Source organism: Rhineura floridana, chromosome 1, assembly GCF_030035675.1.
Source record: "Rhineura floridana isolate rRhiFlo1 chromosome 1, rRhiFlo1.hap2, whole genome shotgun sequence".
Classification (NCBI taxonomy): Eukaryota; Metazoa; Chordata; class Lepidosauria; order Squamata; family Rhineuridae; genus Rhineura; species Rhineura floridana.
The window spans coordinates 40,140,449-40,163,376 of record NC_084480.1 but is presented as its reverse complement, the minus strand read 5'-3'; the positions used below and the strand labels follow the sequence as shown (position 1 = coordinate 40,163,376).

At 45.3% G+C, this 22,928-nt stretch overlaps 1 protein-coding gene across 5 annotated transcripts in view; it reads right to left on the bottom strand.

The window, feature by feature from the left end:
- KIF2A (kinesin family member 2A) overlaps positions 1 to 22,928 on the bottom strand; it is a 97,388-nt gene that overhangs the window by 42,335 nt on the left and 32,125 nt on the right. For all 5 annotated transcript variants that reach the window (XM_061618997.1, XM_061618982.1, XM_061618991.1 and 2 more), the window contains 6 exons: positions 14,316 to 14,478; positions 12,371 to 12,461; positions 11,890 to 11,953; positions 8,403 to 8,494; positions 8,064 to 8,206; positions 7,335 to 7,539 (listed from right to left, as the gene is read on the bottom strand). In XM_061618997.1, coding sequence (XP_061474981.1) covers positions 7,335 to 7,539; positions 8,064 to 8,206; positions 8,403 to 8,494; positions 11,890 to 11,953; positions 12,371 to 12,461; positions 14,316 to 14,478 — 758 coding nt within the window. The remainder of the gene's footprint in view (positions 1 to 7,334; positions 7,540 to 8,063; positions 8,207 to 8,402; positions 8,495 to 11,889; positions 11,954 to 12,370; positions 12,462 to 14,315; positions 14,479 to 22,928) is intronic.

Sequence of the window (22,928 nt, the reverse complement as noted above, 5' to 3'; positions counted from 1 at the left end):
GTCTCACTATGAAACTGGTACCCTACTATACCCTTCCAAAAGCTGATACCTTCCAAATGTTGCGGACTACAACTCCCAACTTCCCTGACCATTGACCATGCTGGTTGGTACCAACAGACGTTGGAAGTACAAAAAATCTGGCTGAAGGTTTTACTGTCAGACTCTAGCCTGCTTGCAACCAGCTTAACTGTTCTGGCTTCCTGCCACTGCTGAACAAGCCCTGCTCATCAAGATGAACTCTACACTTTCAGTCTGTGTCTCACCACTAGCTGCTAGAGGACTTGACTCCCACCTAGTGCAATTCACAAATGGCCTTTCAGACTCTCATCATAAATCACAAATAATGTATCTGTATAAAGAGAAGTCTACATAACTACCCAGGTTTATGCAAAGGAAATTTCAGCATCAGTGTAGTTCAGCAGCTTCAATGTGGGAAATGGACCATTGGTCTCACCTGAAGGGTGATTTTCCTATGAGGACGGACATCACAATGGGTTTTAGCTCCACCTATCGTGCGAAGGCAAGAATGTCTTTGAAGTCAAGACTAGGGGCGTCAGGCCCCTCCCACTCTCCAGTTCATTCACAGCGAGTCTAAGGAGAGATATCTAAAAATACAACAAGACCAACAGGCCTGGCAGCAGGAAAATAACACAATAGTACCATGCATAGTAACATGACTCCAACATAGCAGTATAACAGAACTAGAAGTCTTGACTTCACTTTTAAATTTAAATATAATAGCGTAACAGTAATATAGAACACATTAGAAAATATATATAGTCATCCTCCAACTGGGAGGGTCGTGATGTCCGTCCTCATAGGAAAATCACCCTTCAGGTGAGACCAATGGTCCATTTTCCCTATGAGTCCGGCCATCACAACGGGATGTACCCCAGCAGCCCAAACAGGGAGGGACCACCCACGTGTTAATCGTTATTAAGAACCTGTTGCAACACTCGTCTGCCAAAAGAAGCGTCAGCAGAGGCATAGCGATCAATTTTATAATGCCTTATAAACGAGTGTGGAGTAGACCAGACTGCAGCCCTACAAATATCGGCAACAGGAGCATTAGTGGCAAAAGCAGCCGAAGTGGCAGCTGACCTGGTAGAATGAGCCGTTATACTAGCTGGAACTGACAGCTTCAGAGACTCATATGCTAAGGTAATACATGCCCTTAACCAACGGGATAAGGTAGGATTGGAAACTTTATGCCCCATAGACCTTGGATGAAAGGATACAAACAGAGACTCAGTTCGCCGTATATCCTGGGTCCTAGACAGGTAGGTCTTGAGAGCCCTCCGGACATCCAACGAATGCCAAGCCTTCTCGAGAGGATGGGTAGGATTCGGGCAAAAGGAAGGCAAAACAATGTCCTGGTTGCAATGGAACACTGAATCAACCTTGGGACGGAAGGAAGGATCAGTTTTCAGAACAACAGAGTCCTTATGGAAGACGCAGAGATGGCGAGCGGAAGACAATGCGCCCAACTCCGAAGCTCGTCTAGCAGATGTGATTGCGATCAGGAACAAGACCTTGAAGGACAGTATACGAAGAGGCACAGTCCTGATGGGTTCAAACGGAGGACGTTGCAAAGCCTGCAGAACCTTCGGCAAACTCCATGAGGGAAACCGATGGACAACAGCCGGAGAGCGTAGGGCGACTCCCCTCAAAAAATGTTTGATGAACGGATGTGTGGAAATATGATCTCCAGGAGAGGACACTGAGAGAATGGACGACAGAGTTGACGCATGTCGACGTAGGGTGTTGGGTCGAAGTTCCATCATAAAGCCGCTATGGAGAAATTGGAGCACCTGATGCACAGTGGCCTGGGATGGATCATGGTGGTGGGACTGACACCACTTGGAGAAAGCCACCCAGGTATGTTGATAAATACGGGTGGTAGATGGTCTTCTCGAGGCCAAAATAATATCAATCACAGCGTCAGACAGTCCAGCTGACCTCAAATGTCCCCGTTCAAACGCCACGCTGTTAGATTGAACCAAGTAGGGTCCTGGTGCAGTACTGGACCCTGGGAAAGAAGGTCTGGCCTTACTGGAAGTGTCCAAGGATCCATCATTGACATTGCCAGAAGATCTGAAAACCACGGTCGGCGTGGCCAAAATGGTGCTATCAGAACCAGCTGTGCCCTTTCGGTTCGCGCCTTCCTCAAGGTTTTGGCTAGCAATGGTATGGGAGGAAAGGCGTACAATAGACCGTCTGGCCACGGTGTTCTCAGAGCATCCACTGCTTCTGCTGTTGAGTCCAGGTATCGGGCAAAGTACCTGGGAAGCTGGCAATTGCGACTGGAGGCAAACAGGTCGACTGAGAGGGCGCCGAACCGACACTGGAGACGATGGAAAATGGCTGGATGAAGTTTCCATTCTCCCGGAAAGACCTGTTGTCTGCTGAGCCAGTCTGCTGTCACATTCCAAATCCCTCTGAGGTGCTCTGCTTTCAGGGATTGTAGATGTTGTTCTGCCCAGACAAAGATGAGGGAGGCTAAGTCCTGCAGAGGGCGAGACCTGGTGCCCCCCTGCCTGTTCAAATGTGATTTTACACACGTGTTGTCTGTTCGAATGAGCACATGATGCAAAGGGAACAGAGATTGAAAATGACATAGGGCTAAGTGGACAGCCTTTAGTTCCAGCCAGTTGATGCTTTGAGATTGCTCTGTGTTGGACCAAACCCCCTGAACGTACTGGGAGTTGCAGTGGGCTCCCCAACCTATGAGGCTGGCATCTGTGGTTACAACGGTTCTGCGGGGTTCTCTGAACGACGTGCCCTTGGAGAGGTGTTGAACCTTGGTCCACCAGCGGAAGGAGAGGCGCAGTGCGGGGCTCAAGCGAACTTTGCGATGGTTGGAGCTGGCAATGTCTTTTTGAAAAGGCAACAGAATCCATTGAAGTGGCCGAGTGTGTGCTCGAGCCCATGGCACAATGTTGATTGTAGATATGAACATCCCGAGCGCTCTGGCGAGAAGCATGACGTCTGCGGATGTTTGTTGCATCAGGGACCTTGCGATGCTTGTGATGGCAGTGATGCGATCTGGAGCCAAGAAGACCATTGCCTGCAGGGTGTCCAACATTGCCCCTAGATGTAGTAGGCGTTGGGTTGGTTGGAGATGGCTTTTGTCGAAGTTGACAAGCCAGCCGTAGGCCTGCAAAACATTGAGGGTGATCATTAAATGATGATGAGCGAGTTCCTCCGACTTGGCCCGTATTAGTAAATCATCCAAATATGGGTAGATATGAACCCCTTGGGTCCGGAGGTAAGCCACTAGGATGAGTAGCACCTTGGTAAACACTCTTGGAGCAGAGGAGAGGCCGAATGGCATCGCTCTATATTGAAAATGCTGGTGGCCAAAAGCAAACCGAAGAAACTTTCTGTGGGCTATGCAAACGGGCACATGGAGATACGCTTCCTTAAGGTCGATAGAAGCCAGGAAGTCTCCTTCATGCAGACTCTCCGTAATGGAGTGGAGTGATTCCATTTTGAACCTGCGATATGTTACAAAGCGGTTGACAAACTTGAGGTCCAATACCGCCCTCCATGATAAATCTCGTTTTGGCACAGCAAATAGGAGGGAGTACACCCCTTCCGACCTCTCAGTTGTAGGAACTGACTCTATCACCGCTATGTCCAAGAGGTGGTGTATAGCTGTCTGCATAATGTTGTGCCTGGCTGGTGCCCTTGGGCTAGGAGACGGGTGGAATCTGTCTGGTGGGGTTGTCCAGAACTCTATGGTATAACCATAACTGAAAAGGTCCCTGATCCAGGAGACCTTAGTAAGGCACAGCCATCGATCTCCAAAATTAAGTAATCTGCCACCTATGGGGAGGGCGTTAAGACTACTTGCGTAGACGAGGGCCTCCCTTGAATGAGGACGATGAGTTGCCCCTGCGCCCTTGGTACTGACCTCTGCCCTGGAAGCGTCGGTTCCAGGAGCCCTTGAATGCGTTGGGGTCATAGGGTCTGAAGTCGCGGCCTCGTCCTCCTGGTCGCGTTCCTCGAAAGGGCTGGTTAGAACGGAATGAAGGAAATCGCCTAAAAGGCCTGTGGTCGCTGTTCTTGACTGTGGCCAGAACCGGTTTGTGGGCGTCTTTTGGATCAACCAGAACTGCCTTTAGAGCTTCCTCGCCGAAGAGAAGAGATCCGGAGTAAGGAGCCCTGGACAGATTCAATCTGGCCGCTGAATCAGCTTGCCAGTGGCGAAGCCAGAGGGTGCGACGAGCGACTATTTGAGCCGTCATGGCTCGTGCCCCTAATTGAGTGGCATCCAAAGTGGCATCGGCCACAAAGGCTGCTGTCTTACGCAATTTCAATAGTGCTCTTCTGAGGGTGACAGGATCAGGGTTAGAATCCTCTAGAAGGTCATCCAGCCACATCATAGATGCTCTGGAGAAGATGGAGGCTGAAGCGGAGGCACGCATGGCTACGGTAGTGGCCTCGTGATTCTTGCGGAGGGCAAAGTCTATTTGTCGCTCAGTAGTGTCTTTTAGGTGGGATTCCCCTTCCCTGGGCAAAAGCGATCGTGAAACGAGGCGAGCGATTGGTTCATCTATGCCAGGGACATCTAACTTGGTGGCAAAGTCCAGGGCTAGGGCGTAAAGTCTGTCAGCCAGGTTCTTGAAGCGTCGAGCTTTGAGTGGATGGGCCCATTCTTCAGAGGCTAATTTGGTAATTAGGTCCGGCACCGGGATGTAGTGCTCAGTCGGTGCAGGGGATTTGAGGACCTTGGCCCCTTTGATACCTGGGGCGGGCGAAGTTGAAGGCGCAGTCTGGAGACCAAGGGTATTGACTACCCTGCGTGCTAGCGGCTGATAATCTGAGGTATTAAACAAGCGATACGATGTAACCTCCTCATGATCTGAATAGTCGCTCCAGTCGTCTCCTTCAACATGGTCAGTGAAAGCTGACTCCTCCGCATACGAGGTTTCGTCCGTACATCTGCCTCTGGCTACATCAAAGGGGTCTGGTGATCCGGAAGAATGAGCTTCATGGCACGCACGCTGGACCATGTTAAGTGGGGGTACGGCAGGAACTTGTGGTAGTGACTGCATTTGGGTGAAACATGCCAGCATGGCTTGGAGTTGGGAGAGGAAATCAGGAGACAGCTGCAGACCGGATGTGGCAGATGTATGTGCCTGAGGAACTATTGGAACAGATGTTTGGGGCGGTAAAACGGAGGGAGGTTCGTTAGGCGAACACGGGGGAAAGCCAACAAACTCTTCCTCGTCAGAGGCAGCAGCAGGGGAATGTAGAATATCGCTTATGTGTGCCTGTGCTGTGGTGGTGGTTGGCACAGAGACATAGCGTGGGCGCTTTGGTTTACTATGGCTGGAAAGATGTTTTGTCTTAGCCAGTGCTTTGGTATGTCTGGTCTTAGTCGTGTTAGGATGTTGTGGCTTGGCTGATTGTGGCATGCCTGGCTGATCTGGCACCATATGGGTTGATGGCGGCATGCCTGGCTGTTCTGCCATCTTATATTAACTTGGGTGCAGTACACTGCCACGGAGGGGGCAGAATGTAAAGACCCGAACTGGCACAGCGTACTACCACGGAGGGGGTAGAATACACTGGCAGATGGCGAAGTGCACTGCCACAGAGGGGGCAGAATGCACTGAGGTATCAGCGTTAATGTAATATAGGCTGTTTTAGAGTTGGTACACTCAGATTAGTGCTGTAGGCTGGGTTTCAGGTTCGGTTCACGACCTCAGAGGGGGCAGGACCAATATAAATCAGATTTAGTACAAATCAGCCACTATTGTAAAGCTCCAGCCTTGATAATACAATCCAGCCACTAGGATTAAAGCTCCAGCCTTGATAATACAATCCAGCCACTAGGATTAAAGCTCCAGCCTTGATAAAATAATCCAGCCCACTAGGATTGGAGCTCCAGCCTTGATAATATAATCCAGCCACTAGGATTACAGCCACAGTAAAGTTGTGTGTAAATCAGCCCTGTGTGAGCCTGTCTGCAGCACGTATACAACACACATACGGATAGATAGCCTGCAAGGGAGGTATCCAATGGATAATAAGGGTAACAAAAAAGGCGGGAAATTTGAATTCAAAAAATGGCGCCCGGACCAAAAGAGCGGGAAAAAATGGCGGAGAGAGAAGAAGTAATGGCGGCCGTCTGGAAGCGAACTGGGGGAAGGGCTGCCCAACGTGGTCTCGCAGGAGGAACCGCGGGGCCGAAAACCGCACTGGCGGTTCTAAAAAAAACCCCCAGGAGGAAACAGTGCAGTGAGGGAAAAGCGGCAGCTGCCACAGAGAGAGCCGCCGCCGCCGTCTGCAAAGCCCTTCGCAGTGGGAAATTAAAGCCACGTAGCGAGGGTGAGCTGAGGTAAAGGGTAAAACTCAGGTAAAGGAACCAATGGAGTAGCCGCAGCTACAGGCAGAACGGACTCGGGCAGGCTAAATTGAGTGACGGGGTAACGGCGGGAGCTGCAGCCGCAAGCTCCCGCTGGGATCGGAAGAGCCGCAGCCGCGGCAACAGAGCTGGGGGGGGGAAGCTCAAAAAATGGTCAAAAAGAAAGAGAACCGCAGCCGCGGTCTCTGAGGAAGCCCCCAGACAATGGATGCAACAGAGCCGGGGGGGGGGGGGGGATCTCAAAAAACGGCCAAAAACCAAGAGAGCCGCAGCCGCGGTCTCAGAGGGAGCCCCCAGTCAAGGAAGGGAAGAAAATTGAAAATGAATAGCTCAGGGTTGGGGAAAGATCGAAGAGAGCCGCAGCCGCGGTCTCTGAGGGAACCCTAAGTGAGCTACACACAAAACAGAAAAGGTAAGGATTTGAAGACAAATACGAGAGCTTAATCTATGCTATAATTCCAATCTTGTTCGTACGAAGGCAAGAATGAACTGGAGAGTGGGAGGGGCCTGACGCCCCTAGTCTTGACTTCAAAGACATTCTTGCCTTCGCACGATAGGTGGAGCTAAAACCCGTTGTGATGGCCGGACTCATAGGGAAAACCCAGGTTTAAACCCCAGCTTAGCTAGGAAGCAAATTCAGTGTTTGGCTTTGGGTAAATCGGTCTCCTACAGCCTAACCTAACTCACAGATGAATCACAAAGCTAACGTACTCCTCAGAGCTCCTCAGAAGAGCAAGATACAAATGAAACACCACACATACCATGTTTATATTTTCTATACGATTTGTAATAATGCATTATGTGCCAACTACTATGTGTAGGCAGTCAAAAGGAAATATGAGAATCTGTACTAAATCAGGAATGCAAGTATCACTTTCAAAAGTTTCTGTATTTGTTGTAATATGGAAAATCAGAGGGGCTTCAGTAGTTCAAATACAATCAGATGAATTTCTTTTACCTTAAGTGCTAAAAGGCTCTTGTTAATTTCAGCACCTTCCAGTCGTGTTTGCCTATCTGCACTGGAAGTGTCAGCTCCTCTTTCATTTCCAGCCAAGTCAATCAATGAAAATTTACCATGCAGTTTCCCTTTTCTCCTGAGGATGATCTGAAACACTGCATGGCTCCGAGATGAGTGTGCATTTGCAGATGTCTGACCAGATGTTCTGTAGCAAAGGGAGGAGATGGAAGAGGATGAAATGCCATGCAGCCACACATCACCATCAGAGCTTAGCTGATCTTTTATGTTGATAGTGTGAAGTACACTTTATTTTGTGCTAGAATAGAACCTAAACAAGAGACGCATTTGTTATACACACATGCCAATTACCCTTTATCTTCAGCTATGACATATTGAAACACAATAGCATCTGTGTTTTCCTCTTATCCCACTCACTGAATCACATCTGTTTAAATTCAATTAATAATATTTTTACCTTTTAGACGCAAGAACTCTTTAGAATTACTTTTAAGTCTGAGCTTGAATGTTACATTATTACAGCTGGCTTTCCAGCTTACATTGTGACAATATTTCAAGGAATTAGCAAAACATTAAGACAGTAAGCTGATTACACAAATCAATACTGCTCCTAAAGCAAAGAAATATAATTGTCCTATTTCTCTCAGCAGGTATTATAGCACAAGAGTGTTCCTCCTACAGATCATCTCCCAGATTTTTTTTAAATCCTACCTGCAGCTGTTGCCTATCTCAATAAGCTTGAGCACATCTTCAACACATTTAACCTCTCGCTCCTGTAATCCCACCACCTGGACTTGCTGTTTACCATCTTCTAGAACTCGTAATTTCGTCTTCCTGTTCAATAAGTCAAAAACCTTATGCGGGAAGAAGGGAGAAGAGATGTGTGTGTTAGTTAGGAACCTTTGAAACATTAATTTAGTCTCTCTGTTTGACAAAATAATGCAGCCAAGTGAAACAGAGGAGAGTTCGAAATACAGAAGTGAAAACTCAGAACCCTGGACAAAATAAGCTCTCCCAGATAGACTATTATTGTAAAATAAATTTACATACCTTTCCACTATAAATCTCAAAAAATGTTGCATATACTTGAAGTTCTAGTTTCTTACAGTTTGGTTTCTTCAACATTAAAAAGACATCTCTAGCTGTGAATAGATTAAAAATACATTACCTGACAGAAAAATGGTTAAATGCACAACAAGTTACACAGTGGCATCAATTCCATGTGGTCTATTAGTAAATAATTGCATTTGTGTACCACTTTCAAATGTTAAATATGCTTCACATACATTAGCTTTTTGTAACTTATACAAGAACCCTGTAAAATAAGTCACTGATTTACTTGTAAGACCTAGCATTTATTTTGGAGAGAAGCTGACAAAACGCAAAGAGATTTACTGGGCGAAAGCTAGTATGTTGGTTCCTGAAAACCACGAAAGAAAGCTCATGAAAGAAGGCTTTCCCACCTCCTCTTTCCCACCAAAGTCTTCTGTGCCCCCAAAAAAGCCACTTCTGAAGGTTGGGAGATTCTCCAGAACGAAGTGGAATAGGGCACAAGGGGAATCTACCAAAACAGGACAAAGGCACTTTGTGTGAGAGGAGAATTGCTTTTGCAAAATGCCTTGACGCATTTTCAATGATCCCCTCTTTCCGCTGCATCTCCTCACCCCTCAACCCACAGGCTGCCCTGGGTCTCAGAAGCAACTTTTGGGAGGTGCAGGAAACATCAATGAGGAGAAAAGGCAAGCAAGTCCCCTTCTGTCAATTTCTTTCTGCTGACAGTTTTCAGGGTCCTACTAAGTGTTCTACAGAAAATAACGAGTGTTCGCTTTTGACCTGGAAGGCACAGGTTCTGCTTCCAACTTAGCCATGGCATTTATTGAACAGCGTTACACCTCTCAGCCTCTGCTACCAAGAAGTAAGCTAGTACTCATTGTTAAATACCATAAAAAGTATAGCTAAAGTATATAACATAAAGTGTGACGTGTACCATAAAGTATATACCATAAAGTGTATAGCTAAAGTATAAAGTGTGTTGTTGTACACTTCCCCTCAGTTACTACTTCCCCATCCTCATGAGGACCATTGTGGGTATGCCTGCAGGTATGATGATGGCAAGTGGAAACAAAATGGCTAGGTTGTGCTTGGGCAATGAGTGAATGGAAGTAGGTGGTGTGATAACAAATAGCACCCAGCAAAACATCACCACAAATGCTAAAAAAAACCCATCTACACAATACAGTTCGGTATGGCCACAGTTTGTTTATTAAATGGGGTAGGCCTAGAAGTAGGCATTGTAAGTGCAAGGGCACAGGATAGCAATTCAGAGTGGCCAAAGCACCACAGGCCAAACCAAAAGTGCCAAAGACACTTGATGAGAAACACTGTATGTAAGTGTTTATACATCAATGCTAGAAGCCTCCAAACCAAAATGGGAGAACTGAGTGCTTGGTCTTAGAGGGCAGCAATGATATAGTAAGCGTAACTGAAACCTGGTAGAATAGACAAAACCAATGGGATACGGTTACCCTGCTTATAAACTATATCAGAAGGACAGGGAAGGACATATTGGAGGTGGCATTGCTCTCTACATGAAAGAGGGCATTGAAACCAGCAAGTTAGAAACCCCCCAGATAATGCCACAGAATCATTGTGGGTGGTGGTACCAGGTCCCAAGAGTAATTTAGTATTGGGGACATTCTATCACCCCCAAATCAAAATGCTCAGGAAGATCTTAAGATGAAAAATGAAACTGAGGAAGTATCCAAACTAGGAATTATTGTAGTAATTGGTGACTTCAACTACCCTGACATAGACTGGCCACACAGATGTTCCAGTCACAACAAAGAGGTAACATTTCTAGATACTCTAAATGACTGTGCCCTACAACAGTTGGTCATGAACCAACCAGAAGGGACGACAACCCTGGACTTAATCCGAAGTGGCATCCAGGACCTGGTGCAAGTTGTGTTGTCGAACAGATAGGGAACAGTGACAATAGTACCATTAAATCAAACATACATACAAATGGTTAAAAAGAGAAGGAAAGAAAAAGCAAAAGGAGAAAGAAGCACAGTCAGAACCCTAAAAGCAACAATACAGCAACTAGTACGTAGGGACAAAGAGAACTATTACAATAGTTATTGTGTAGAAATAGAAGAGGACAACAAAAAGGGAAGAACAAGATCCCTATTCTAAAAGATTAGAGAAAGTAAAGGTAAATTTAAACCAGGTCATGAAATAAGAGGAGAGGTCCTCTTGTGGATCAGGAACTGGCTAGGAAACAGAAAGTAGAGTTGAAACAAATGAACAGTTCTCCCAGTGGAAGGATACAAAACATGGAGTCCCCCAAAGACCAGTATTGGAACCTGTGCTTTTTAACTTGTTCATACATGATCTAGAGTTAGGGGTGAGCAGTGAGGTGGCCAAGTTTGCTGATGATACCAAATTGTTCAGGATTGTTAAAACAAAAAGGGATTGCAAAGAGTTCCAAAAGGACCTCTCCAAACTGTGTGAATAAGTGGTAAAATAGCAAATGCAATTCCATGTAAACAAGTGTAACATTGTGTATATTGGAGCAAAAAAAATCTTAATTTCATATACACACTCATGGGGTCTGAACTGGCAGTGATTGACCGGGAATGTGGTTGTAGTGGATAGTTCAATGAAGATGTTGACCCAGTGTGTGATGGCTGTGAAAAAGGCAAACTGCATGCTAGGGATCACTAGGACAGGTATTGAAAATAAAACTGCCAGTATCATAATGCTGTTACACAAACCTATGGTGTGGCCACATTTGGAATACTATGTACAGTTCTGGTCACCTCACCTCGAAGAGGTTATTGTAGAGTTGGAAAAGGTTCAGAAAAGGGCAACCAAAATGATCAAGGGAATGGAGCGACTCCCCTATGAGGAAAGGTTGTAGGCACTTGGGGCTTTTTAGTGTAAAGAAAAGGTGAGTAAGAGGTGACATGATAGAAGTGTATACAATTATGCATGGCATGGAGAACGTGGATATCTCACACTAGAACTTGTGGACATCCAATGATGTTGAATGTTGGAAGGTTCAGGACAGAGAAAAAAACACTTTTTCACAAAGTGCATCATTAAATTTATTTATTTATTTGTTTGTTTGTTTATTTATTGTTTGATTTATATCCTGCCCTTCCTCCCAGCAGGAGCCTAGGGCGGCACTTGTGGGAATTCCCTCTCACAAGTGATGCCCACCAGCTTGGATGGCTTTAAAAGAGGATCAGACAATTTCATGGAGGATAAGGCTATCAATGGCTACCAACCATGATGGCTATATGCTCTGCCTTGATAGTGACAGGCAGTGTGCTTCCAAATACCAGTTGCTGGAAACGGCAGGAAGGGTCCTACTCAGGTCCTACTTGCAAGCTTCCCACAGGCAACTGGTTGACCACTGTGAGAACAGGAAGCTGGACTAGATGGGTTATTGGCCTGATCTAGCAGGCTCTTATGTTCTTTTATGTATAGGATATATATTATTTTGCAGCAAGCCCAAAAAGAGAATACGTACCTGCTAATGCATAAATTCCTTTTGAACAGTCTTGGTTCTTTCCTGAAAAATCGCCACCCATTGTCTAAACGCAAAAATAAAATAAAATGAACAGCATGAAAATGGCAACTATTAAACTTCAGATGCTCATTATTAAGGGGCATGCATGAATAACTGTTTTCACTGAGCAGATCCACTGCTTGGTGCCAAAACAACAACTGAATTTGCTTCCTTAAAGACACAGAATATATATGAAAATGGGAGGAAAGCCACCCAAATTTGTATTGAGTTTTTAACACTAGTGAAGTTTGGAGACAAGCAGCCTTTAAAGTTCCTAATATATGTATACCAGTAGGACCTGGAACAAAGTGTTGCAGTGTTTCCCCAGCCAGTAAGAGGAGTTTGCTCTTCAGAGAGTCAGTGATGCTGCCAGCATGTTAACATCTTTTGCAGTTTTATCAGGCTACAACAAAAGCACAACAGTAGGACCAGAAACACTTACATGCGTTTTTCCACTGCCCGTTTGTCCATACGCAAAACATGTAGCCATTCCTCTTTCAAATATTGTTTCTACTAGTGGTCTTGCAGTAAACCTTTAACAAGAAAAAACCGAGATTATTATATAATCATATTTAAGTTTTTAAAATACTACAAAAAGGATCTGGCAAATTTCACCTTGTAAATCCTTACAGTTATACTTTATAGTAGAATAGCTTTTTGAACTTGACATCAGAAAATAAAACTGGTAAAAACCTACCTAAGCAAAAAGATCAAACACAATCTTTGCAACTATCTCCTGCCATTTAAAAGAAATAGAAGAGTAATTCAACAGAAATTACATTTAACTTTGGATTCAGCAGAGTCAGATGTTTTCTGCCTCCTAAAACAATGAGTTTGAATGGAAGTCCAAATGGAGTTTTTAAGTCCTCCATCCTCTATGATGTCTTTTCCAGCTGAATCAACTTCCACAGCTAAGAGATTCAATAGAACAACTATGGCAGACATTAGCCAAAGGCAATGCAACAACCACTGGATCAGATAGAGTCAGATCCCACCAACTACTCACATGTGTATACAACTAACTAAAAACCTAAAAGATTTAATAAAGGGAATGAAAGCACTTGCATACAGGGGCTTTCCATATTCATGGGATAAGACAACTTGAGATAATTTAAGACAACAAATTTGAAAAAAATGGAAAGCTTGCAGCATCCAATTTAACCAGAAAAGCATTAACTACAGGATTAGAAGTCAAACAATTCTGGTCCAAGACACTGTTGGAAACCATCACAAAGAGTCAGATTGCCCATGGATCCGACTCCAAACAGCATCACATTACATTCTGTAGTTGAGTTCAGGTAATTCAGTCTCCAGAGAAGTAGAAGCTTTCATTTTTTACTAGGCACTAGCTTCCACGATTTCTTTTTTCATAAAGAGAGCTTTTTAACTGACACCTTAACTCCAAGCAGATTTTATATGCTCCCCCCACATATTGAGAACATGGTAAGACTCAAAACCTTCTTTTCTGGCTTGCCATTAGTGCTATCACGATTGGTTATCAAGAAAATCGAAACCTAACTTTGGTAATTTTGTTTCCCTTTGAGATTATAGGGAAATAAGCACTACTCTATTGACCTAAAAAGGTGCACACAGACCCCTTTCAATCCACAACGCTGGCCTGGTGCTTGTCAATATTTTGCTGTTCTATAATATATCCTATTTGCAGGACTGAGGAAGGCTGGTAATCATTACTGGAGTTGTGGGTCCTCCTGATCCTAGCAGTAGTTTCAGCTTCACCACATAGAGCAGAGGTGGGCAACGTTTTCTCTGTCAAGGGAAGCATTCCCACAGGAGTAATCTGTTGTGAGCCGCATACCAGCAGCAGGCAGGACCAGAGCCTTAAGTGGGTGGGTCCACCCTTTGCTCTCTCTCTTTCTGCCACCTACTTTCCCATTCTTTACTATTCACATCTTTTTCAGGCCTCTGCATCCTTCATTCCTTTCAAAATGGCTAAGGAGAAGAGACCTTAAAGGGAGAAAATTTCCAGACTTATTCTTGCCTCTCTAAAATAACTTTTGAAAAATCCTAGCATCTTCACAAGAATCCCACAGCAGAGCCTGTTTCTCCTCTGCCTGGAATTTTCAAGTCTGACTTGTCTGTCAGTTCCAAAGGAAGCTTTAGTGGCTTTGTATAATGACCTTCTGCCCCCAAAACACAACAGAAATGGGAAGACTACAACAGTGACACAAAAACACTCACACTGGGCATAGATACTACAGTTTAAATGTAACTGTCTCTAAAAATGTATTTTTCTTATTGAAAAATTGAAAAGGAAACAAACACACCGAGAGCAGTGACAATACACAAGAATACAAGTTAGACACAACACGAACTTATTGACAGCAGACTATAGCAACAACTTCTAAATGAACATAACAAACACATACCTGTATACCATTTCATTAGGAGCACTGTCATCGAAGGCATAGTCAAAGCGGAAAGTTTGGTTTTCTAAGTACCTTGTTAAATCCACTTTTTGTTTGGGTTCGTGTACCATCACAACATCTTTGCTAGGGATTGTTATTACATCAAGATCTTTCATTACAGTTTCTAAAAATTAAAAGTGCATTAATGTTTAGCATATACAAACTTCATTGATTTGAGACATTAGTCATATGACCAAAATACTGAAATTGTTTGGAAGCAATTTATGTTGGAAAGAATCTGGTATTACTATTAAGTTACTAACATCGATATATTTTCAAATATATGGCATATGGAGATAAGAAATAGTAACTTCCTATGGGGTAGCTCCATCAACATGTAATGAAAACTATATGAGTGCAACCAGCTGCGACTTTGTTCCTAAATATAAAATTATTTCACAAAGTAAAACGTCATCAAAATGTTTTGTAGGAACTATAAAGTTTCTCCACTTGGTCATTAACTCATCTGGAAGATATTTTGCAGGTGTCTATTTTTTATTCAACTACATTTAGAAATTTTTGTTTAAACATTTTCTTTCTTTCTTTCTTTCTTTCTTTCTTTCTTTCTTTCTTTCTTTCTTTCTTTCTATCTATCTATCTATCTATCTATCTATCTATCTATCTATCTATCTATCTATCTATCTATCTATCTATCTATCTATCTATCTATCTATCTATCTATCTATCTATCTATCTATCTATCTATCTATCTATCTATCTATCTATCTATCTATCTATCTATCTATCTATCTATCTATCTATCTATCTATCTATCTATCTATCTATCTATCTATCTATCTATCTATCTATCTAATATTCAGACGGTTCAATTTATACCAGATTAGCTTGTTGCAAGAAAAGTACATAACACCATTACTCATCTTCAAGGGAACAGGAGATATCCAACTTGATTTCATCAGTTTGTGCATTAATTAATAGCTATTGTTAATTGTATGAAATGCCGGAATCTGCAACAACATACACAGAGCCCAATGTTCCAAGAGACATGCAAACAAAACATGCTTTGTATGTATAGTCAAATACATTCATGTGCCCTATTTCTGTGAGGGGGGAAAAATCCCTTGAGGCATAAAACTGAATATATTGAGGTTTCTCACACAAAGAGCTCCAAAATATCTTTCATCTAACTACCCAGTCACAGGGAGGCAACCAAAGTTTAACCTAAGGGATATGTATGTACTCAGTCTTGTAAATGTGTTACAGGAAAATAAAATTGGTATTTCTATATTTGCAAGAGAAACTCAGAAAAATATTACTAGTAGAAAAAGCAGAAATTTTACTTATTGTGAATTGCTATTTACAGATTGGACGACACCCTTTTGATAGGGATGATCCTCCCTCTGGGAGTGACAGGCAGGGTCCTCTCTAGTCTTCTGCCTCCTCTCCAAGGGGAAGAACCATCCCTCTCACCAGCCCAACTGGCAGAGCGAGACAACTCCTCAAGTCCTAACAAACAACACCCAAACAGAATGGCGCTGACCATAGTCCACTCCAACCCAGCGACCAACTAAACAGAACAGCTCCTACTAAGCAGAGGAAAACAGAGGCAGGCCAAGTGTCCTCCACTCCAGTCTGCAAATAGTAATTCACGATAAGTAAAATTTCCATTTTTGCCAGACTGGAATGGAGGATGTTCTTTTGATAGGGATACAACAAAGCAGTCTCATCCAAGGGCGGGTTTCCTCTGCAACATGCCTGTGTAGGAATGACCCTTTGAAATACCCTCCTTCTGAATGCAGCATCAGAAGAAGAAAAGGCCCAATAGTGCTTCATAAAGATGTGCACTGAGGCCTAGCCACCTTACAGATGTCAACAATGGGAAAAACACCTCGGCATGCAGCCAAGGCAACTATCCCCTCAGTGAATGAGCCAATACTCCCGCTGGAAGCTGCTTACTGAAGGTCTCATAGGGCATCCCAAACGTCTATCTCAGCCACCTAGGAATAGAAGAGATACAAACTTTATTGCCATCTGAAGACCCTGCAAAGCCGACCACAGGGCACAGCAGGGCGTGCTACTTCCTTTCCTATGAACAAGAAGGATTGATACAAAATGAGGGCAACCTCCTGGGAACAGTGGAAAAACCAAGTGACCTTCAGGATGAAGGGGGGATCAGGCCACAGCGCTGGATGAAAAACACACAACTGAACATTCGAAGACAGGGCACCCCTGCTCCGAAATGTACCTGGCGAAAGTGACAGCCACCAAAAACACCACCTTGAAAGACAGAAACTTAAGAAAGCAAGTCGCCATGGCCTCAAGATAGGCCCATGACAGCAGTAAGAACCCCATTGTAGGGAACCCATAAACCACCTGTGGCAACTTAAGACTTACCACCTTAATGAAGCATTTGTACAAGAAATACAAAGAAAGCACCAGACCCCCAAGAGTAGCTAAAATGCTGCTGAGTGCTGCTGCTTGCCATTTAATGGAACTGCAGCTTAAGCCACTCTCCACCTGAACAAGCCTAAAGAAAACAAAGCAAAACTTTAACATCCTGAGAGGCAGAGTCCACCAACGACGTGGCACACCAAGACAGAAACACGTCATGTCGTTGAGTACATCCTATTAATGGACGCCCATCAGGGGGATAGCAGTGTGCCAAGGAAACCCCCAGAGAAACCCAGCTGCCTCAGCCATACCCTTTAGCTCCCAGGCTGTCAGCTGGAAGAAGTCTGGCCATAGGTTCTGTCAAAGCAGATCCTCCCTCACCAGAATCCTCCAACTTTTCCGCAAAGAAAGATTGAGTAGAACTGGAAACCACAGGCAACAAGGCTAGTACGTGTTATCCGAATCACCTCTGTCTTGAATGGATACACCCTCTACAACATATGTTGAATCAACAAGGAAGGAGGGAAGGAAACACATGGGCCATGATACCTCCAATGCTTCCACCCTCATGGATCGTCACTTGGAAATTGAGAGATGAACATCAACACCTGAGTATTTTCTGTGGTGACTGGCCCAGTCGGTCTGCCACCTAGGCAAAGACCTGAGGGTGCAGCTGCCCCTCTGACTCCCTGATGTAGGTCTTGCTGAGCAAGTCCGCCATCAGGTTATCCACCCCAACAAGATGTTTGGCCCAGAGAGACAGGAGGGAGCCCTCTGCCCAGAACCTGTCTGCCTCCAAGCTGAGAGCCCTCAAACAGGTCCCTCCCTGATGGTTCACACATGCCTTGGCCAAAGTGTTCTCCGTGAGAACCAGTAGGTGGGCCCCTTGAACATTAACCTGAAAAGACTTCAGTCCCAACTGATGGCTCTCAACTCCAGGAAACTGATACTCATCTGCACCTCCCAAATGCTCTAGACACCCTGCACCACTTTGTTTCCCAGGTGTGCACCCCATCCATATAGACTTGTGTCAGTGGTGAGTACCAATTGCTGAGGATCCTCCAGGTTCACGCCATTGCACAGATGCCATGGGATCAGCCACCACCTCAGCTTCCTGCACTCAGACCTCCAATTTCTCCCGTTCCATGGTTTTTTTCCTGGAAGGGCAGGAGAAGCTGCTGAAGGAAACAAGAATGGTACTGAGCCCACGGAACCAGATTGTGAAAGGAGACCATCATTCTCTGAAGCTGGGCCAGGCTCATGAGGTCCAGTGACTGCAACACGACCACCAGCTGCAACACCTTCAGGACCCATTCCGGAGTCAGGAACACCCAAAACAAATCTGTGTCCAGAATTACTCCCAAACGTGTCAGAGACTGTGTGGGAATCATGAAGCTCTTCTCCATATTGACCACAAAACCCAAATCCTGTAGACACCTAAGGGTCACCTACATGTCCTAGAGACATTGTTCCTGGGATAGAGGCTAGACCACAATGTTGTCCAGATAGGGATGAAGATGGATCCCTCTAGTGTGCAAGTGGGTGACCAAGGCCACCAACACCTTGGTGAACACCCTTGAAGCCGAGGACAGGCCAAATGGAACGACCAGATACTGGTACTGAGTTTTGTTGTACGAGGACCAAAGAAATTTGCAGTGACTTGGCCAAATGTAAGGGCCCAATACTGGAACTGGGTTTTGTCAGAGGAGGACCAAAGAAATCTGTGGTGACTTTGCAGGATTGGGATGCGCAGATATGCCTCAGAGAGGTCTATGGAGGTCATCCAATCCCCCTTCCTCATTGCTATGACAATTAACTGAAGGGTTTCCATCCTGAACCTCTTTCTGGCCACATTTTTGTGGAGCCACTTGAGATGCAAAATGGCCCTGATGTTGCCATTTTTATAGCCCCCCCCCAAAAAAAATTGAACAAACTCCACACTTCTCCTGCAAGGCAGTTCAATCATACAAATGGCCAAGAGAGAAGGTCAACAGCCTTCCTATGACTCTAGTGCTTGTTGGGTTTCCAGGACTGTGGAGTTCGAAAGAATCTGTTGTGCGGAGTCCGGGAGAACCTCAATGCATAGCCAGGTGTGACAGTGTCCAGCATCCACCTGTCCCAGATAATGTTGAGCCAATTGTCAAAGTGCAGAAGCCAGGCCCCCACTGGAAGCTGATCCAGATCCCTGATTGCATCAAGTGGAGGCAGGCTTCTTGGCACCCTTGGAGAACCTGGAGGAGGAGGGACCCCCAGCTTGTTTGGAAGCAGACTGTCTCCCATCCCCACTAGGTCTTCCCCAGCGGGATTTAAATTGAGTATACCCCTCTGGGCTTGGCAAAGCCTTTGGTGTTACAAAAGGAACTTTTTTGGCACCCCTTCCAGTCGTCCTTTTTAACAGAAGAATGTGCCTGTTTCTCGTCCGTTTCCAACAAGTGCTTGTCCAAAGGTTCCCCAAAAAGGTGAGAACCAGCAAAAGGCAAACCAACAAGCCTCTGTTGGGAAGGGCTGATCAACCTCCCACTGCCTGAGCCAAATGTTTCTCCCGGCCATTGTAGTGCTGCCATTGATCTAGCAGAGAACTGGAGCACCTCCAGTAAGACATCTGCCGACAAGGCAGAAGCATGAGAAATCTTTTTAAACAGCCCTTGAGAGACTTAGGAACACCATCCATCACTCTCAGCTCCTCAGCCCACAAAAAAATTGTTGGAATAGGCAAATGTTGCATGTTCCCTTTAAGGGATATTTGGGGAATATCCCATGTACCTGTTTTACCATGATGTAACTTCCTAATGGGTGGAGTTACTTACCTGACTTCCTCCTCCTTTGTCCTGGGGGATTTTTGAATATTCTCCATTGCTGATCTTCCTACCTTTGAGAGCGGCCGCATGGCATGATGCTCTCTGCTAAGAGCATTAATACAAACACCAAGATGGACTGAGACTTCTATATTTTCTTTCATCTAAGCTACAGCCTATGTTTCTAACATGTGAAGAGGTTGTGAATAAATGTTTTATCTTTTACCTAAGAAGATTGTGCCTGTTGTTATTTATATAGAGAAAGGTGGGCCTGGTTTACATTCTCATTCTGCTGCTTGTATTTTTATATCTCTGCTAAGAAATAGGACAAACCAGATTAGTTCCTATTTCTCTCTGGTATTTTTATAATACCGAGCAAAAATTGCTCTAGCAAATATTGAGGAGATAGCAGCCTTGAATGCCACTGCATCTGCCTCAAAACTACACCAAAGGGTTCCCTCGACATGATTATCACAAGGGTCCTTTAGTCCACCCACCTCCTTCTGAGGGAACGGCTGCATTAGATGCCAAAGCTGCCATGGGATGATCCACTGATGGGAATCTAAGGCATTGCATTACTTCATCAGGAAGGGTATAATGCCTTCTAGTGATCTTTGGAACATTTTTGGACCTGTTTGGGCATGCCCATTCTGCATCCCAAACCTGCTCAAGGGACTGTGGAAAAGGCACCATGGCCAGCTTTGTGGTGGCAGAGGGGAAAGCTGTGCTGGACCCCAGGACAATAGTATCTTTGGCTCCTTCAGCTGCAGGCTCCTCCTCTACAAGCTGCAACACCCTGAGTGCCTTAGCAAGTAGCAGCAAAAACACATCAGAGGGAAGAGTCTCTGCTGAAGAGTGACTACTTCAATCTCCTTTATCAGGCGAACTCCTGACGGATGTAGTCATTCTTTGGTAAGTGCTTCCACTAAGTTATATGTAAAAGCGGTCAAGGCGGCGAAAAAGTCTTATTTCGCTGCCACTATTAGATCATCTCTTTGCCGCCCAGCGGAGCTATTTAAGGTGGTACGAGGGCTGTTACATTCTGGCCCTCCTGATACTAAGGAAATATCAGAAGCCCGCTGTAACAAATTTGCGGAACACTTCCAAGATAAGATTGACTGCATCCGTCGGGACTTGGACTCTGAGATTATGTCAGTTGAATCCATTGAAGTGTCCAGAGCGCGGCCTTTATTATTGGATGAGTTTCAGTTGGTGCAGCTTGAGGAAGTGGACAAGGTACTTGGAATGGTGCGGGCAACCACGTCTGCTCTGGACCCTTGCCCATCTTGGCTGGTGAAGGCTGGTAGGGCTATAACCACCGGCTGGGCCAAAGAAGTGATAAATGCCTCCTTGGGAGAGGGTGTAGTCCCTGGTAGTCTCAAGGAGGCAGTAGTGAGACCTCTTTTAAAGAAACCTTCTTTGGACCCAGATATTTTGAACAACTATAGACCGGTGGCGAATGTCCCTTTTTTGGGCAAGGTTTTGGAGCGGGTTGTCGCCACCCAACTCCAGGCGCTTTTGGATGAAACCGATTATCTGGATCCGTTTCAATCCGGTTTTAGGTCCAGTTTTGGCAGTGAAACAGCCTTGGTCGCCCTGTATGATGACCTCTGTCGGGAGAGGGACAGGAGGAGTGTGACCCTGTTGATTCTCCTTGATCTCTCAGCGGCGTTTGATACCATCGACCATGGTATCCTTCTGGGGAGGCTCGCGGAGTTGGGAGTTGGGGGCACTGCTTGGCAGTGGCTCTGCTCCTACTTAGCGGATCGTCGCCAGAAGGTAGTGCTTGGGGAACATTGCTCGATACCCTGGACTCTCCATTGTGGAGTCCCTCAGGGATCGGTTTTGTCCCCCATGCTTTTTAACATCTACATGCAGCCTCTGGGTGCGGTCATCAGGAGTTTTGGAGTGCGTTGCCATCAGTACGCTGATGACACGCAGCTCTACTTCTCCTTTTCACCTTCTTCAGGTGAGGCTGTCGATGTGCTAAACCGTTGCCTGACCGCGATAATGGACTGGATGAGAGCTAATAAACTGAAACTCAATCCAGACAAGACCGAGACACTGTTGGTGAACTCTTTTTCTGCCCAGATGGTGGATGTTCGACCTGTTCTAGATGGGGTTACACTCCCCTTGAAGGAACAGGTTCGTAGTTTGGGCGTCCTTTTTTACCCTTCCTTGTTGCTTGAGGCTCAAGTGGCCTCGGTGGCACGGAATGCATTTTACCATCTTCGCTTAGTCGCCCAACTACGCCCTATCTAGACAGTGATGATCTCGCCTCAGTTGTTCATGCTCTGGTAACCTCTAGATTGGATTACTGTAATGCGCTCTACGTAGGGCTGCCCTTGAAGACAGTTCGGAAACTACAGCTAGTGCAAAACGCGGCAGCCAGGCTGCTGACGAGGACCAATCGGTCCGCGCATATAACACCTGTCCTGGCCCATTTGCACTGGCTACCTGTTTGTTTCCGAGCCAGATTCAAGGTGTTGTTTTTGACCTATAAAGCCTTACACGGTGTGGGACCGCAGTACCTTGTGGAACGCCTCTCCTGCTATGAACCTACCCGTCCACTTCGTTCAGTATCTAAGGCCCTCCTCCGGGTACCAACACATCAAGATCCCCGGAGGATTACTACTAGATCTAGGGCCTTTTCTGTGGTGGCCCCCGAATTGTGGAACAGCTTACCAGAGGAGATACGCCTGGCGCCTTTGGTATTTTCTTTTAGGCGCCAGGTTAAGACATGGCTATACTCCCAGGCATTTTAATGTTTAATGTTAATATTTAATGTTTAATGTTTATGTGAATGTTTTAAATTCTCCTGTTATTTGGAATGGATTTTACTGTAACATTGTATTTTAACTCTGTTTTTTTGTACACCGCCCAGAGAGCTACTAGCTATGGGCGGTTTAAAAATGAAATAAATAAATAAATAAATCAGAGAGAGCCCCCTCCCTCCCCTCCCCTCTTCCTCCCTTTGGGAAAGCTCAGACCCCAAGAGAACCCCCTCCCATCCCAGAATCCAACTCTGCCACCCTCCCCAAACAGACACTGACACCCACTGACACCTAGCATGGACCTGCAGGGTACTGGGTCTCTTCCTAGGGGACGAGAACAGGAAAAAGATCCAGACAAGGAGAAAGAAGGCCTCCTACAACTTTTATGTTTTCTGTGTTCCTTGTGCTTTTTACAAGACAAAGGACACCCTCTTTCAATAATCACCTGAAGTGGAGTAGAATGTGAGGGGATGGCCTCCCTGATATCCTGAGTAATGCATGACTGCAACCGGGGGGGGGGGGGGAGAAACAGAAGGAAACTCCCCTGCATGTGGGAGCACCTCTTGCTGGACATCAGACACAGAAACCCACCCACCAGGTCTTCATTTGCTTATTATTTATTACGTTTATATCCCGGCCTTTCTCCCAGTTGG